Source organism: Trichomycterus rosablanca, chromosome 20 (genome assembly GCF_030014385.1).
Source record: "Trichomycterus rosablanca isolate fTriRos1 chromosome 20, fTriRos1.hap1, whole genome shotgun sequence".
In the NCBI taxonomy this organism is placed as follows: Eukaryota; Metazoa; Chordata; class Actinopteri; order Siluriformes; family Trichomycteridae; genus Trichomycterus; species Trichomycterus rosablanca.
In genome coordinates this window covers 19,865,320-19,882,962 of record NC_086007.1, presented here as the reverse complement: position 1 = coordinate 19,882,962, position 17,643 = coordinate 19,865,320, and the positions used below count along the sequence as shown (strand labels likewise).

The window sequence follows — 17,643 nt, the reverse complement described above, 5'->3', positions numbered from 1 at the left end:
TGTGTTACACTGTAACCACGGTAACTGTGCCTCATTAAAGCGCATGCGCTGGATTCCCACTCACAGAATCACAGACACCAATTTATAATAGTAATGTTTCCATTTAACTTACAAACGCAATATATACACCGATAAGGCATAACATTATGACCACCTTGTTTCTACACACATTGTCCATTTTATCAGCTCCACTTACCATATAGAAGCACTTTGTAGTTCTACAATTATTGACTGTAGTCCATCTGTTTCTCTGCATGCTTTGTTAGCCCCCTTTCATGCTGTCCTTCAATGGTCAGGACCCCCACAGGACCACTACAGAGCAGGTATTATTTAGGTGGTGGATCATTCTCAGCACTGCACTGACACTGACATGGTGGTGGTGTGTCAGTGTGTATTATATGAGTGGATCAGACACAGCAGCGCTGCTGGAGTTTTTAAACACCTCACTGTCACTGATGGACTGAGAATAGTCCACCAACCTAAAATATCCAGCCAACAGTGCCCCGTGGGCAGCATCCTGTGACCACTGATGAAGGTCTAGAAGATGACCAACTCAAACAGCAGCAATAGATGAGCGATCGTCTCTGACTTTACATCTACAAGGTGGACCAACTAGGTAGGAGTGTCTAATAGAGTGGACATGTTTTGGCTCAAGAAGAGATTAGAAAAATATACCAAATATATATATATATATATATATATATATATATATATATATATATATATATATATATATATATATATATATATATATTATAGATAGATAGATAGATAGATAGATAGATAGATAGATAGATAGATAGATAGATAGATAGATAGATAGATCTGATCCACTCATACCAGCACAACACACACTAACACACCACCACCATGTCAGTGTCACTGCAGTGCTGAGAATGACCCACCACCCAAATAATACCTGCTCTGTGGTGGTCCTGTGGGGGTCCTGATCATTGAAGAACAGGGTGAAAGCAGACTAAAAAGGTATGTAGAGAAACAGATGGACTACAGTCAGTAATTGTAGAACTACAAAGTGCTCCTATATGGTAAGTGGAGCTGATAACATGAACAGTGAGTGTGGAAACAAGGAGGTGGTTTTAATGTTATGGCTGGACAGGGGGCGGGGTTTGTTTGCGTCATGCTTGGTTACAGTTGCCATAACCGTTACCATAACGCTCCTCTTGTTGAAGCAGTTAGTGACCCGTCAGACGTTTATTTTCATGTAATATTACAGTAAGGAAGAATGACTTCGGTGTTACAGCCACAGGGAGACGCTCAAAATGGCACATATATATTTTCTAGTCGACCTCGTGCTGTTCCTAACCGCGACAAATACAGGGATTCTACATCTATACAGTAAGATCCTGTAGAATCGCCAAGTTCACTAACTAGCTGTGTGCTGCTTATGTTTATACTATGTTATGCTCTTAACTTACTAAACCTGTATCACGATTGTTTACTTTAATTGTGATTTCTTTTCTATTTATACTTTTTATTATATAGAGATGAAGGACAAACGATCTATGGAAACATCATGTACGATCGACGTGTCGTCAGGGGAAATACCTATGCACAGCACATCCTTCCAACTGTAAGCATTCATACATATTTGGGTGATTCTTCAATTGGGGGAACTTTTACGTCCCTAGGTTTTAAATTTGTGTTAAAAATACTTCATAATAATTCATTACATCACTAAAAAAATTACACAGCAAAATAATTATGATTTCCATTTTTTATGATGATTTAAACATCAATATTTTGCTACTTTGGCCTTGTCCCCAGACTTTAAAACTTCTCTGCTCTAATAAAATGCTAAAAAGTGATCAATTAATTATAAAAATCACAATATGAGTCAAGTCACCTTTATTTATATAGCACATTTAAAAGACAACGTGTGTCAACCAAAGTGCTGTACATTAAAATCAAGTATAAATATCACTCAACTATATTATAACTATACTAATATGAGTTTATAATAACTTAAAAAGAAACAAAATGTAATTTTTTTTTCATATTTGTACAACCTATGCATATTTTGGAGCAATATATGACTGTCCCCAGCATTATCGTCATTACCGCAACAGTGTACGGTTTCTGTAGGGAATCATTTGAAGGTAACGCTTGTTTATGTTGTAACCATGGAAACAAAGACTCGCAAGGAAGCACATGCCAGCCATGAGAGAAGATTGACATTTTAATGTCTGGAAATGTGAGTAATTTAATCATGTATTCCTCCTGATCATAGAGTATATTTATTCAGCGTCATTACCATTTACATCAGTATGGCAGTGCTTTACCAAAAAAAAAAAGAAATTTACACATTATTTATATGTATGTAAAGTTCATCTTGTACTAGCTGTTGACTAGCTTTAGCAAATCCATGGCCTAGCTAGTTTTTTTTCTTAAAAAAAGTAAAAATTGTCATTACCGCAACACGTCATTACATAATGACATTTTGCTATGCCACTTCGCAAATAAATATGAAATATTAAAATTCTATATAAGCTCAATTGTAGCCATCATTAAGTCCTTGCTCTAAAGCAGTGGTTCTCAAACTGTGGTACGCGTACCACTGGTGGTACGTGAAGCAGCACGAGGTGGTACGCCAGATAATCTCGGAAAAGTAATTACATGCACCGAAAAAATTAATAATTTAATAATTATAAATAAAAAAAAATTAAAAAAAATTTGGAAATTACTAATGAAATCTGTTTCAAAGTTCTTATAATTCTGTTTTAATAAAATCAGTTTAATTAAAACGAATGTGTTTTTAAAAATATTCGGGGCTACGCAGCCACCGTACTTCATTACGTTTATACTTCACGTTCGCGGTTTCCATCTCGAAATTTCAGAAAAGTTATCAGTAAAGTTATCAGTAGCTCTCTCACTTTTATCAGAGCAGATCTGCGTTTGAATCTCACTGATCTCGTTCCTGACATCACGAGGCTGCTCCGCTAAACAGGCGCACTCACTGAAATGCTCAGTGGTAACTGCAGATATACTAGTGATGAGTCGTTCGCGAACGATCCGATTCTATTGAACGGATCTTTGAAATGAACGAAAGGAACCGAGTCTTTTATTTCTGCGCAGTTCTAGACTGTAATCCACCCATTCAGCTTCACATCAGTAGAGGGAATTAATCGTAAATTGTAATAAGAGCTGTTTATTGTCGATATTCAAATCCGAAACACTTTCAGTATCACGGAGAGCGAGCGAGACACACACACACACACACACACACACAGAGAGAGAGAGAGAGAGAGCTAGTAGTATAATGGCAAATAATTGAGAAATAAACTATAAACTTGTTTAATTGTGTTAAATCTGATTATTTCATGGCGCTTATGTTTTAAAGCAGAAACAAACACAGTCACATCTCTGCACAAGAGAGGATTGTTCTGAAACTTAATGCGATGCAACCACAGTACGTCTCTTCTCTGTAGTTTTTTTCCTTTTGAAGTAACTTTTTTTTCTCGTTTAAGTGTTGTTTGAATTAGGAATACATTTAAGGCAAGGTAGCAAAATTTGATATTAATATCGGGGGTGTCTTATAGTTTACCCAGTAGCGCCTCCCGAAGAACAAAGAGCCATTTCTTTGAACGGCTCTTTAAAAGGAACCGAGCCAAAAGATCCGACTCCCTTCAAGAAGCCATAATTCCCACCACTAATATATACACACACACCTAATTAATGTGTGCCATGATGAGAAACATAGGTGGTACTTGGAAGTTTTGGTTTGATAATGGGTGGTACTTGGTCTAAAAAGTTTGAGAACCACTGCTCTAAAGCATGTAAGCATTATCTTGACATAATTGAAACTAAATTATTACTAATTTTATTTTTCAAAAGTTAAGATGGTAAAAAGAGCCCGCAATTGAAGAATCACCCATTTATTTATTTATTAGGATTTTAACATCATGTTTTACACTTAAATTCATGACAGAAATGGTATCGTAACACAAGAATGATCAGTTCACAAGTTTAATGTCAAAAACAGTCAAATTTGTATCTCTAATTCACCTCACTTGCGTGTCTTTGGACTGTGGGAGGAAACCGGAGCTCCCGGAGGAAACCCACACAGACACGATGAGAACATGCAAACTCCACACAGAAAGGACCCGGACCGCCCCGCCTGGGGATCGAACCCAGGACCTTCTTGCTGTGAGGCACTGTGCCGCCCGTAAGCATTTATACACTTAAACGACTTAAGTGTACAAACTTATTATATAAGTGAAATAAAAATATTATAATAATATAAATGAAAAGCCAATTCTCAATAATCACCAACACAACTTATGCCAACATTACTTGGCCAGTGGGGAAGGAAGCTCTGGGTAGCACTGTCACTTCACAGCAAGAAAGTACTTAGTTCGACACCCCAGGTGGGGCGTTCTCCCCGTGTCTGTGTGGGTTTCCTCCGAGAGCTCCGGTTTCCTCTCACAGTCCAAAAACATGCAAGTGAGGTGAACTGGAGATACAATATTGTCCATGATTGTGTTCGATATAACCTTGTGAGCTGATGAATCTTGTGTAACGAATAACTACAGTTTCTGTCATGAATGTAGTGTGAAACATGACGTTGGACATCTAACTTTAAAACCATGGGCATTATTATGCATCTCTAACAGCCTCCACAACTCTGAGGAGTTTTTTTACAAGATTTATTTTGTAAGATTGTGAACTGATGTTGGACGAGAAGGCCTGGCCCACAATCAATGTTCCAATTCATCCCAAATATGTTAAAGAGGTTGATGTCAAGTATCTGAAGTTATCTGAAGGCTACTGAAGTTGTTCCACGCCATACTTGACAAACCATATTTATGAGCCTTTATGACCCTGCTTTGTGCACAGTCATACTGAAACAATAAGAGGGCCTTCTCCAAACTGTAGCAACACAGGTATCATTTATTTTACACATATTTGCAATAGGTGTGGCTAAAGAGATTTGTTAATTTAATATAAATATGATGACCAGGATGAAATGGCTGTAAGACAGACAATGAGTTAAATGAATCAATGAATGTATTTACTACATCAAAACACATTAGAAACTAAAGCCAATAATAGATAGGTAATACAAAAGCTTTTGTCAACAAAGGAAGGTAATATCATGCTACATTTAATAAAGTTTATTTAATTTACTTTTATAATTGTATGTTTAGTCTTAAAGACAAAAAAATACGTTTACTCTGTTTTAGCTTAGCTGACACATTGTAGACAAATACTGAAAAAACAAAAAATCCCTGTTTCCATATTTCAATGACAAGACATTATTTTTGTACTTCTTAAACTACATGAATCACAATGGCATAAGCAAAGAAGACACATTTATATATTTTGAGTTTGTTTTATTCATCTAGATTTAAATAGAATACAACCCCAAATCAGAAAAGGTTTCTTACATTTACTTTGACTTTTATTTGATTGCAGACAGGATGAACCTGAGATATTTCTTGTTTTGTCTGCTTAACTTCATTTTATTTATTAATAAACATCCATTCCTGCATTTCAGGCCTGCAACACATTACAAAAAAAGTCTGGACGGTAAAGCATTTACCACTTTCTAATGCTGCCATTCCTTTTCACCACACTTAAAAGACGTTTTGGCACCGAGGATACCAAGTGATTTAGTGTTTCAGCTTTTATTTTGTCCCGTTCTTCCTGTAATCCTTTGCCCATGCGATTATATCAGCTATTGTTGAGTGGCGGTTCTTGACGCAGTGCTATCTGATGGATCAAAGATCACAAGCGTTCAGCTTGCGCCCTTGGTCTGTACTCACTTAAATTCCTCCTGATTCCTTGAATGGTTTAATGATATTATGCACGGTAGAGGGAGAAATATGCAAATCCCTTCCAATCTTTCTTTGAGGTACATTGTTTTTAAACATTTCAATCATTTTTTCACACATTTGTTGACAAACTGGAGATCCTCTGATCATCTTTGCTCATTAAAGACTTTTGTACCAAACCATGATTACAATCACCTGTTGACATCAGCTGTTTAAAATCACATCATTATTTAGTTTTTGCACTTCATTTCTAGCCCAAAAATGCCCCTGTCCCAACTTTTTTTGGAATGTGTTGCAGACCTGAAATGCAGGAATGGATGTTTATTAACAAATGAAATGAAGTTGAGCAGATAAAACATGAAATATCTCAGGTTCAAACTGTATGCAATGAGATCAAAGTAAAAGTAAATGTAAGGAACACTGCATTTTTATTTTATTTGCATTTTCCATACTGTCTCAGCTTTTTCTGATTTGGGGTTGTATTTTTCAAATATTCACTTAGAAAAATAAAGTGTTCTATGAAACACCATGATCTTACAGCTAAGTGAAAAGGTTGCAATTTATTTATTTATATAATGAAACATTTAATTTCCTGTAATACTTTTATTTAACTCCATTTGGACAATTTATATTTAACAGACCTCTCAGCCCGACCCAGTTGAGCACCAGCGACAGCAGGAGGCTAGAAGAAGAGCCACATTGAGAAAGCATGCAAAAGACCAGCCTTACTCAAGAAGCCCAAATTTACCTGAAGACAGAAAACACATTGATGTGCAGACTGGTAACTAATCATGAATTATTTTAATTGGTTTCTTGAGGTTCTTAAACCCGTGGTCCATAATACAAGTAACTAAGGCCTACACTATTACTCTTTAGGTTTAAATTCATTATATAGTAATACATGTGTGCAGCCTGTTGTGGCTCAGCTAATTTAAAGGTTGACAATAACTCTAGTAACTACACCGATCAACCATAACCTCCTTGTTTCTACACACACTGTTCATTTTATCAGCTCCAATTACCATATAGAAGCAATTTGTAGTTCTACAATTACTGAATGTAGTCCATCTGTTCCTTTCCATACTTTTTTTAGCATGCTTTCACCCTGTTCTTCAATGGTCAGGAACCCCACAGGACCACCACAGAACACTGACATGGTGGTGGTGGTTTGTTAGTGTGTGTTGTGCTGGTATGAGTGGATCAGACACAGCAGTGCTGCTGGAGTTTTTAAATATCGTGTCCACTCACTGTCCACTCTAATAGACACTCCTACCTAGTAAGTTCACCTTAGAGATTTAAAGTCAGAGACGATCGCTCATCTGTTGCTGCTGTTTGAGTTGGTCATCTTCTAGACCTTCATCAGTGGTCACAGTCCATCAGTGACATTGAGGTGTTTAAAAACTCCATCAGCATTGCTGTGTCTGATCCACAACACAACACACACTAACACACCACCACCATGTCAGTGTCACTGCAGTGCTGAGAATGATCCACCACCTAAATAATACCTGCTCTGTGGTGGTCCTGTTATGGCTGATCGGTGTATATCCTACACAGTGCTTTTTATCTTTTCTTTATAACAGGACACTTAATTACACATAATTAAATATTATAGATATTTTTTAATGAATGTTAAGGTGGTTGCATTTACCCTATGAGGGACATATCCAATTCAGTACATAAAAGGATATTTATAGTTTAATGTTACAGAAAACCACATAAAGTATTAGAAAAAAAACAGTTAAAGGCCATGATGATATTTTACCATTCTCAAACGATGACAAAAATCTAGTTCAGTGAGTATAGGTAAAAAAGTATTGTATAGGTCTGGAATGCCATTACCAGCAGAACTGAAATTGGAATGTCATTGCCAATTGTTGTTGACTATCACTGTATAAAAATATATATATATATACACAGGTCTTTGGAATTAAAACAAACTTTCGAATTGAATCACAAAACTGTACTCTATCGCCGCTCAGGTGGCGCAGCGGTAAAAAGAAACGCGCTGCAACCAGGGCTGGATTCTGAGAGCGTGGTATCGAATCCAGCCTTGCTTTACCGGTTCGAAGCTGAGTGGCTGTATGAGCAACGATTGGCCGGTTGCTCATGTGGGGGGTGGGACAAAGAACCGGATGTGGGTCTCTCTCTGTCAGAATGCGATTGCGTTCTCTGCCGGCTGATTGGAGGCGCTTACACAGAGATGGGAGAGGGTGCCCTTAGGGTGTGTCTCTCCGCATGCAACGCTAGGTGGCGCCAAACTCGTCAATGTGTGGGTGGCAAAGATGCATCTGGCTGCTGCTCGTGTTTCAGAGGGGATACGGGTTAGCTTCAATCACCTCCGTCAGGGCAGGGTTCGGCATAGACAGAGAGGAAGCGCGATGCTAATTGAACAATTGGATGCGCTAAAAAAGGGGAGAAAAAGGGGTAAAAAAAAAAAAATAAATAAAAAACTGTACTCTATCTATGGTACTCTTTACCTGTGGTAATGTTTAAAATTCATAGCCAAATCTTCTACAATATAAAAAGTAGTTTAAAGAATGGCAAATGGCCTTGCAAAATTAACCTTTTAAAGTATACCGTATGTCATTTTTATTTTCATTTTTTATTTGTATTATTATTTTTTTATTATTTTCATTATTCTCGTAGAAAGTAAAAAACTAATAAATAAATAACATTAGTTAAATACAAATTCTAAATACTTAGCTAACATATTTTGTTTGTGCATGTTTGTGAATTGTATGGTTTACACAGCCAGTCTAAAAAATCAGGACTTTATTACTGTATATCAGGATGTTTTAATATTGCATGCACTAATGTGCACAAAGCTGTGACTGAACGTCTTGTGTATTTTAGAGCTATACTTGGAAGAGCTGAGTGATCATATTGAGGAGACCAGTGTGGAATGTCAGACAGATGCCTTCCTGGATAAACCAGCCACTCCCGTATTTATTCCTGCCAAAACTGGGAAAGATGTAGCAACACAAATAGAAAAAGGAGAGGTACAAATGACTCAATCATTCTCAACAAGATTTAACATGTATGCCTAATATTTAGTCCTTACCACCAATGAAGTTACAATTTCTATTATCATTTGCTTGTTTTAACACAGTTCAAATGCCAAAAAGACAACATTTTTGAATTGATATTTTAGCTCAGCAATGTTTATGGATGCTGTGCCAACCAAGCATCGTCCATGTGGTGTCACTGCTGTGCAAAAAACGTGTACGTTAAAAGTGCACTTATATGTTAAGTGAACCTAAATCAAATGGTAAATAAATGGACATTAGCTTGAATTCATTATGTAGAAATGCTTTTCATCAGCAGGGTGTCTTGATTGGGACCAATTTTATAGTCCTAAATGCACAAATGTTTTAATAAATGGCTAATAAAACAGAAAATGAAAAATAAAAACACATAAGTACAAGGGCCCAAATGTTACCTTTTTATTAGGGCAGGAAATAATACTATGACATTGGTGCATAGGTACAAAGCCTGTGTAATAAGGTAGCGTTGACTGGATGTATTAACCGTGTACCAGAGATGTTCACAAGTCACAAAATACGAGTCCGAGTCAAGTCACGAGTCTGTAGGCTAGAGTCTGAGTCAAGTCACGAGTCAATATAATATACACAAAACATATATTGGAAATGTAGCGTAGAAATAAACAAATAATATGTACATTCAGATAGAAAACAACAGATTAGCGACTGTAATTTGCCGTTTTACTTAGTACTTTTACTTTCCTAGTCATTGTGCAAATGAATGTAATTTACATAACAAGAAGGTACCAGTTAAAAGCTTAAACTGATACGTTTTGTTTTCATTGCAAAACACAAGCGTGCGATAAATCACGGCACAGCGGCCAAAATCCAAAACACAGCAAAAAAATCATAACCACCTCTTACCTTAGCTTATGTTCTTCCAGATGCTGTTAAATTTATAAGTGTGTGTCCCATTAGGAATAGAATCCGTTATTTTGTAAATGTGCTTAATTAAAAACCTCCAAACTTTTCCTGGTTGTGAAGTAAAACACGAACTCGTTAGAAAGCCAATCAAGCGTTTCATTAACACATCATCTGTGTGACGCAAACTGAATAAATGCAAATAACAGCATTTCTTATTAAATTTAAATCAGAAGGTCTGATTGGTTCAGAAAGCGGTCTTTCAACCATTAGTGCCAATTCTGTAGGAGCGTTCCATTCACCCCAGTTGTTCCTGTGAAGTGCACTATGTAGGGTATTCCACCATTTTAAGTGAGATTCCAATCCAATTTTACTTTCATTATCATACTCATGCTTTCCGAATGTTGTGATGCCTCACAAGAAGAGGCTGTGTCCCAGATCAAAATATTATGCTGACGCTAGGGACTCTTGTTTACGAGTCATTTTTGCGAGTCTTGAGTTGAGTCAGAGTCATTTGAAATGAGTCTGCGTCGAGTCCGAAGTCGCCGTGTGTCGCAGACTCGAGTCCCCATCTCTGCCATGTACAACAAAAAAAACATTATGCAAAACCACCACACTTTAGTAACATATCATTTTACCTTAAAAGTATTCAGTAGTACATTTGAACCACAGTAGAGCACCACATAAAAGTGAGTTACCCAAAAAAAAATTTTATATACACAACATACATATGTAGGGATGATGTAAAAACCCACAAATTAGGAGGAAAGTCTTGATACACCTTTACTCTAAAAAACTATGGACTAAGGTAAACCTGAAAATAATTTTTTGTAACTGTGTGGACAGAAATGCTTGATTTGGCATCCTTTCTTAAAATTGTGGCACTATTTGCAGCAGTATTTATTTTTAGAGAGGGCATTGCAATGTATTTTTAATGGAGGTCCTTTAGTGCTGCAGTAAAAATTCACAGAATTGAGGGCAGACTGTATAAACCATCCTTGGCCTGGAATTAAATGGAAGTGGTCTCTGGATAGAAGAAATGGCTTTTCAGATTTGGTCTTTTAATGACATGGTGCAAACCAAAGCTCACACCATACATATCAAATCAAGATCTACTAGGTTGTCATTAGAGATGGGACGATCGATCGGCTACGAATCGGTATCGGCCGATTTTTAATCAAAATAAGCTATCGGCGATCGGCCGATATTTCCTAAAAGTAGCCGATCCGATCCGATCGTGTGATATATAAAGACCATGTTAAGTTAACAGCTCAGTGGATTGATCCAGACTTTGAGCTACGAAGCGCCAACCATCACATCACCATTCATCAACCATCGTACAGAAACCACAGTGAAAGCTCTTCATGACCTAAAATAACATCATTAACGTTGTGCATCATACATACGATGTAATTTTGCTGATTGTAATATTTACTTTAAAAAGATAATTCAACCCGGTCACATCTGAGTCGATTCTATCAGCACGTTATATAAACTCCTGGTTCACTTTGGTAAATCGTGAGCGGTTCTTACTTGTGATGTAGATGAGAACAGAAAATGTTACAGAGCCAATCCGAGGCAAAAGTTTATTCATTAGCAAATTCGTTAGTTCAGGATCATCTGCTGAACTTTTAGGATCAGAAAACTTTTAGCTCCTTAGACGGAATGAGTCTGACGGTCGGTTACAGATCTGTGGTAATAGCAGTTTAATGAAGCTTTTTAATGTAAGAGAGTCACACAAAATGTTCTGTAGTATCTGGTGTTTATTTAAAACCACGACATTTAATTAATAACAGTAAACACGGAGAGATAACTGAGAAGAGAAACTTACGCTTCACATAAAACGAATCAACTCATGAATCAATGAATCACTTATAGCGATACTGTGAACAAAGCGTCTCTTCTAAAGGCACAAACACACACACACACACACACGCGCGCGCTGCTCCGGTTTATCCGCTGAGGCTCTTTTTAAGTTTATTTATTTTATTTACTGCTAAAATAAATGTCCATGTCCCTGAAAGGAGATCGGAGATCGGAATCGGTGCCAAAAACCCCGATCGGTACATCTCTAGTTGTCATTGTTGGGCCCATGCTCACAGCCTTTAACTCTTAATTACTTCAGTTGTATTGGGTCCCAACTGTTGCTTTGGATCAAACTATTTGCTAAGGTGTCATAAATAAACAAACCAAAAAATGAAACATGAAAAAACTCACTAATTAGGAGGGATGTCCAAATAGTATCAAAGTATATGTAAGTAAAAACTTTTACTGCTCTTTGTCTTGGACTCAGCTGTTTGACTTTGACCTGGAGGTGAAGCCTGTGTTAGAGGTGTTGGTAGGAAAGACCATGGAACAGGCTCTGCTGGAAGTTCTTGAAGAGGAAGAGTTAGCAGCTTTGAGGGCTCAACAGCGAGCATTCCAGGAGTTGCGTAATGCTGAGCTGGTGGAGGTTCAGAGACTGGAGGAGCAGGAGAGACGTTACCGTGAGGAGAAGGTAAAGTTTAAAGTTATTTATGGTTTAAGTTACATTTGTGTCTATGGTTTTTATATTTTATTCTGCGTATAAGAAAGTAAGAAAGGGTAAATGTGTCAATTTTGCAAAAACACTTTTAAAACAGCATTTTTAACATAACATTTCAAAGAATTTTTACCATCTACAATGTATAACAGTATTAAAGGATTCACAGCATGGGGGGGGGGGGCGTGAACCTCAGGTGGCGCAGCGGTAAAACACACGCTAGCACACCATAGCTGGGATCTCGAATACATCGTATCGAATCTCAGCTCTGCCTGCCACATGAACAACGATTGGCCTGTTGTTCAGATAGGGGTGGGATATTAAAGCCGGACAGGGACTCTCTCATAACTAATGCAATCACGACCTCTGCTGGCTGATCGATGGCATGTCGTCAGGGTGTGTCTCTCCGTACACAATACTGATCCGCATTGCACTTGTCAAAGTGTAGGTGACAAAATACATACGGCTGCTGCCCACGTGTAGGAGGGGGCGTGGGTTAGCTTCGTTATCCTTAATCAGAGCGGGGATCGGCATTGGTGGAGAGGAAGCATGACACAATCTGGCAATTGGACGCGCTAAAAGGGAGAAAAAGGGGAGAAAATGCATAAACAAAATATAAAAAAAATAAAATAAACTAATAACATGCTGATTGTTACCAATACAAACTTCAGAAGTGAGCATCTGTCATTGCACTGGGGTGTATTAGTGCCAAAATGTCAATGGCATGGGTAACTTGCACATATGTGAAGGCATTGTGTAATCTATAGGGTACATATTCATTTTGGGAAACATATGTTGCCAAATATGTGGTGCATCTCAAAGCACAATCTAAAACAATAGAGATCCTGACATAATTAGTGTAATTAAAAGTGGCCCAATAAGGCCAATGTCTTCACTTCAGGTTGGGTCAGTGGACCACTAGATGGTGCTTTGCAGCCCATTTGTTTTCTCCCGGCCATAAAAAACCTAATTTTAAAATATTTTTTTGTCTGCACCATTCTCAATTGTGTTTATTTAATTGCAGGATCGCAGGATTAAGCAGCAAAGATTAGCCCTACAGAAGGAGAAAGAGCTTGCAGATAAAATTGCTGCTAGAACATTCACTCAACAATATCTGGCTGACCTTCTTCCCTCCGTCTATTCCAATCTGAGAGACCACGGATATTTTTACGACCCAGTGCAGAGAGGTATGCCTCTTTTTAAGCATACTTTAAAGCACTTTTTTAAAGAGTTCTTTTCATATGTCACAGATTGAGATAAATCTTGATATTGTAGATTTAATTCTGGGCTTCTTTTATTCATGCTTTAAATGATCAATGCACATCTAATACGTAGCAATAGAACCCTAGTCCGAACCATCCGATTGGAATTTGTGCAAACTTTATATTAACATTTGCAATATACATTATATACACTGCAAATGTTAACATGTAAAAGTTAAACTATACTGGCCACAGACAGAGTGTGCATTAGCTGTAGCTATTTACTCTGCTTATAGTATTGCATAAACAACGGACGGTGAAAATCATGCTATTCTGTGCAAAGTTTATTACAAAAGGGGTAAATGATCATTTTTATAACATTTACTGTGTAAATATGCTACTTTAATTAATTTGCATACTACTGTATAATGGGTTTTGTTTCTTTTTAAATCTGGGCTGTACTATGTAGGGCAGTTGTAGTCTAGAGGTTAAGGTACTGGACTAGTAATCGAAAGGTCACTGGTTCAAGCCCCACTGCTGCCAGGTTGCCACTGTTGGGCCCTTAACCCTCTGTTGCTTAGACTGTATACGGTCATAGTACTGTAAGTTGCTTTGGGTAAAAAAGCGTCTGCTAAATGCTGAAAATGTAATGTTTACAGATAAAACCTGTCTGCATTTTATGCTTTTATGTCGTTACTTTTTACACAACAGATATAGAGACTGGATTTCTTCCTTGGCTGATGGGAGAAGTGGGCAATGCTTTGGAGAAGCGACAAATAGCACTAACAGTGCTTGATAGTGAGTTTATGTGTTATTTCAGATTTCATATGCTTAATTTGGTATTAATACCATGATCCACACAAGGTTTAAAAAACATTAAAAGATCCATGCAAATACCCTAGTATAATGTCTGTGGTGCTTTGTTATATCTGAAAGAATTATAGGAAAATACATGTGTGCATGTACATTATTCAAACTAATGGGCAGGGACTAATCTGATACAGTTTCTATTACAGCTGCTATTAATTTGGTTTCATTTACATTTATTACAGACATTATTTCTAGAAGTTCATAGTCTTACTAAGTCGTTTAAAATGTGTCATGATTTTATGAATTTTTTATTAATAAAATAAAGAATAGTTTATCCAACATCACTCCTGCAAATGACCGTCTAATCCACGTGTCAAACTCAAGACCCCCACATCATTTTATGTGGCACATGAGAGCTTAAAAGGAGTATGATTGTTCTAAAATATAATGTAAAGTTGTACATAAACTACATCTTCCACAATGCATGTCGATTTTGTGACCCATGTAATCCCAAAATGTCCAAGAAGAGATTTGATGCAGAAGGAAGCAGGGGCGTAACTACAGGGGGAGCAGAGGGGCTGGTGCACTGGGGCCCATGGCGTGGGAAGACCCTCCACGACATGAACTCAACCCCCCACCCCACTGCCCCCTCATTGGCTGCACTCGCCAGGTCGTTATTATTAATTTACAATATTGTAGCGGCGATATGTGAGTTACATTCAGCTCAGCCAATCAGAATGCATCACCCGGTTTATACTCGCCGTATGGCCCCAGCGTTGAACCCAATAGGTAGCACAGGTGCTGGAGCTAGGCAGTCTAAAGTGTTGTAGCGCTCATTGAAGTCCTGACTAAACAGGTAAAGTGACCTCTACCTTGTCGTGTGCCTTTATTCCCACACCTCTAACACCACACGCAGCAAAAGACTTGTAGCATCCCCACCTGTCTTAGTCTGTCAACGATACTTAACCTCTGGATAAACAGACTTTTTTAAAATCAGTTTCTCTTTGTGTCTTAAAGACATCATGTCTTATCTGAAGTCCAATTACCTCAATGAACACAGCCAGTTTCAGGGTTAGCATATAATATAACTATATTAAATCAGTCATGCTTCAGGTGATGTCACACCCACATCTTGTCTGTTTTGTTACAGTGCTCATCCAAGATGTCACCAACCAGAGTCTGGAAGTTGTTTAAGATCGTCAGCTCCATATGATGATGTTTATCTTTGTATGTAAAGTTTTATTTCTCTCAACTGGTTAAAACTGGACTGCATTATTAATCCTGCAAAATTTTAGTAACAGTACATTTGGTATACCATTTTTTGATTCCTCAAATACCACCATAACATAGCATAGATAATACAACAGCTGTAGGCTTCAGTAGGCAGCAAATTATATAATATTGTTCGCCGCTAAAAAGCACCATGGAGCGTTGTGCAGATTAGATACAGCTCACGAGTTAGCCAGGTAGCGTTAGCATTACAGTGTTAACAGATGAGAGGTTACCTCGATATGGGGAAAAAAAATAACAAAAACAGATGGAGGATGAAAAGAGGAAGACCAAATATGCACCGGAGAAACCTGCCAAATAAATGAGGCATTTCGGCAGTTTAGAACAGAATGAAACACTATATACTGTATGGTTTGTCGAGCCATGGCTGTTGCAAACAACGACATTACGAATGCAATAACAGTCCACATATGCAAGGACACGATTCATTTATAGACAATCGAGAAAGAAGCTTTCAGAGAAATAATTAAAACAGTGGATTCCAGGAAATACTGGTTGCTAAACCAACGTTATAGGCAAACTGGAAGAGGAGATATATAAAGTCGTCCACTTTTCTACAACAGGCCTGTGGTCAAGTTGTACAGTGGAGTTTGCAAACATCGTTTTATTGGTTAAAGAGAGAGCTAGGGGTTATTGTACAATACCAAAATATTAAATGTAATGCAAAATGTATTGTTATGTACAAACGGTTAGGCTATTTTAATATATTTTAATATTTTTATTACTTTTCTTGCAGGTCAGTGGAGTCTTTGGATGTCTCAATATTTTATTTAAATATAAATGATGTGCGTATTCCTTCAATTGCTTTCAACATTTAATGTTATTTTACTGTTAACAAAGGGTTAAATTACAATTGATTACAGTCACAAACAATATTGAACAATATTTTCAAAAAGAAGGTAGCACTGTTGCACAAACGGTAGTAAGGTTGTCTCGGCTCCAGGGCCAGGGATTCTGGAATGTGGTATGTTCTTCATTAAAACATTTTTGTGTGTGGTGTGTGCTGTATATGTCCTTCCAGTATTGCATAAATATGACACTTCACCAGACTGCTAAATAAATTTACTCAGAATTCTGACTGTGTTGACTGAAAATGACCTTTTAAATTGCTATTAGGTGTGAGTATGTGAATGTGCTTCGTCCTACAATTGATTGGTGCCCTGCCCAAGGTGTACTCTTGTCTTGCACTCAGTGTTACCAAAAGGCACCAGACCCACCACAACCCTTAACAGGATGAAGCAGTTAGTAAAAATGAATGATATTCTCTTTACAGAGACTATACAGTCCCCTTTGAAATTGTCACCCCTGGTAAAGATAAGAAATGGATTATTAGAAATTATATATAAAAAATACAATTAGGTTTGTTCGTGACAACACTGAACATGTTTTCTTGTACTTTTATCAGTTAAATAAATGTTCAAGTAATATATATATATAGTAACGCTAGTTTGGAATAAAAATAATAAGCAAATATGAATAAACGAAGATGAAAGGAAAAGGAGAAAAAGCTAAAAAATAAAATTTATTAAGAATTAAAAGATAGAATTTAGTTATTTATTAGAGTTATTGCTTTATTTGTATATGTTAATCTGCACACTTCCGTTCATTGTGCAGTTAGAAAAAAAAGGCTGCTCTGTAGGATGTGCATCGGCATCAAACAGTCCGGCTTGTGTGCTTGAAGCTTGTCGTTACTGGCGACACGTCAGCGGAGTAATACAGTTGTGGTGTGAAAAGGCCGTGCTGTTATCACGAATATCAGCGCGGTTAGAACGCTTCTCAACCAGTCAGATTGTAAGGTCGGAACTAACTGTTGTATATAGATACCTAGCCGCTAGATGCACAAACCAGTGCATTGTAGTGCCGGTCCCAAGCCCGGATAAAATAGGGAGGGTTGTGTCAGGAAGGGCACCCGGCGTAAAAATTGTGCCGAATCAATGCGGATCACGATCCTCCGAGAGCCGACCCCGCAACCGAACGGGACAAAGGCCGAGGAAGAAGAAGTATAGTACAGCACAGCACACGTACTGTACTGAAATGTGGTGTGTGTTTTATGGACAATACAGTACTACTGTGTATTGTTTATTATTGTTTATTACACGAATGTCTATTCTACAATTTAAGAT

General features: G+C 37.5%; 1 protein-coding gene across 1 annotated transcript; it reads left to right on the top strand.

Annotated features, from left to right (window-relative positions):
- Nucleotides 1–1,169: 1,169 nt before the first annotated feature.
- rsph3 (radial spoke head 3) lies at nt 1,170–16,595 on the top strand. The gene is made up of 9 exons (XM_063016772.1): nt 1,170–1,356; nt 1,504–1,591; nt 6,432–6,573; nt 8,649–8,794; nt 11,991–12,194; nt 13,243–13,405; nt 14,132–14,218; nt 15,381–15,457; nt 16,257–16,595. The coding sequence occupies exons 1-8, from the start codon at nt 1,244–1,246 to the stop codon at nt 15,422–15,424; spliced, it is 987 nt and encodes a 328-aa protein (XP_062872842.1). The 5' UTR covers nt 1,170–1,243; the 3' UTR covers nt 15,425–15,457; nt 16,257–16,595.
- The last annotated feature ends 1,048 nt before the right edge of the window (nt 16,596–17,643 follow it).

Coding starts and splice junctions, on each gene's coding strand:
- rsph3 (XM_063016772.1), top strand. CDS start 1,244: ATGACTTCGGTGTTACAGCCACAGGGAGACGCTCAAAATGGCACATAT. Junction 13,406..14,131: donor TTACGACCCAGTGCAGAGAG/GTATGCCTCTTT, acceptor TTTACACAACAG/ATATAGAGACTGGATTTCTT. Junction 14,219..15,380: donor AGCACTAACAGTGCTTGATA/GTGAGTTTATGT, acceptor GTTTTGTTACAG/TGCTCATCCAAGATGTCACC.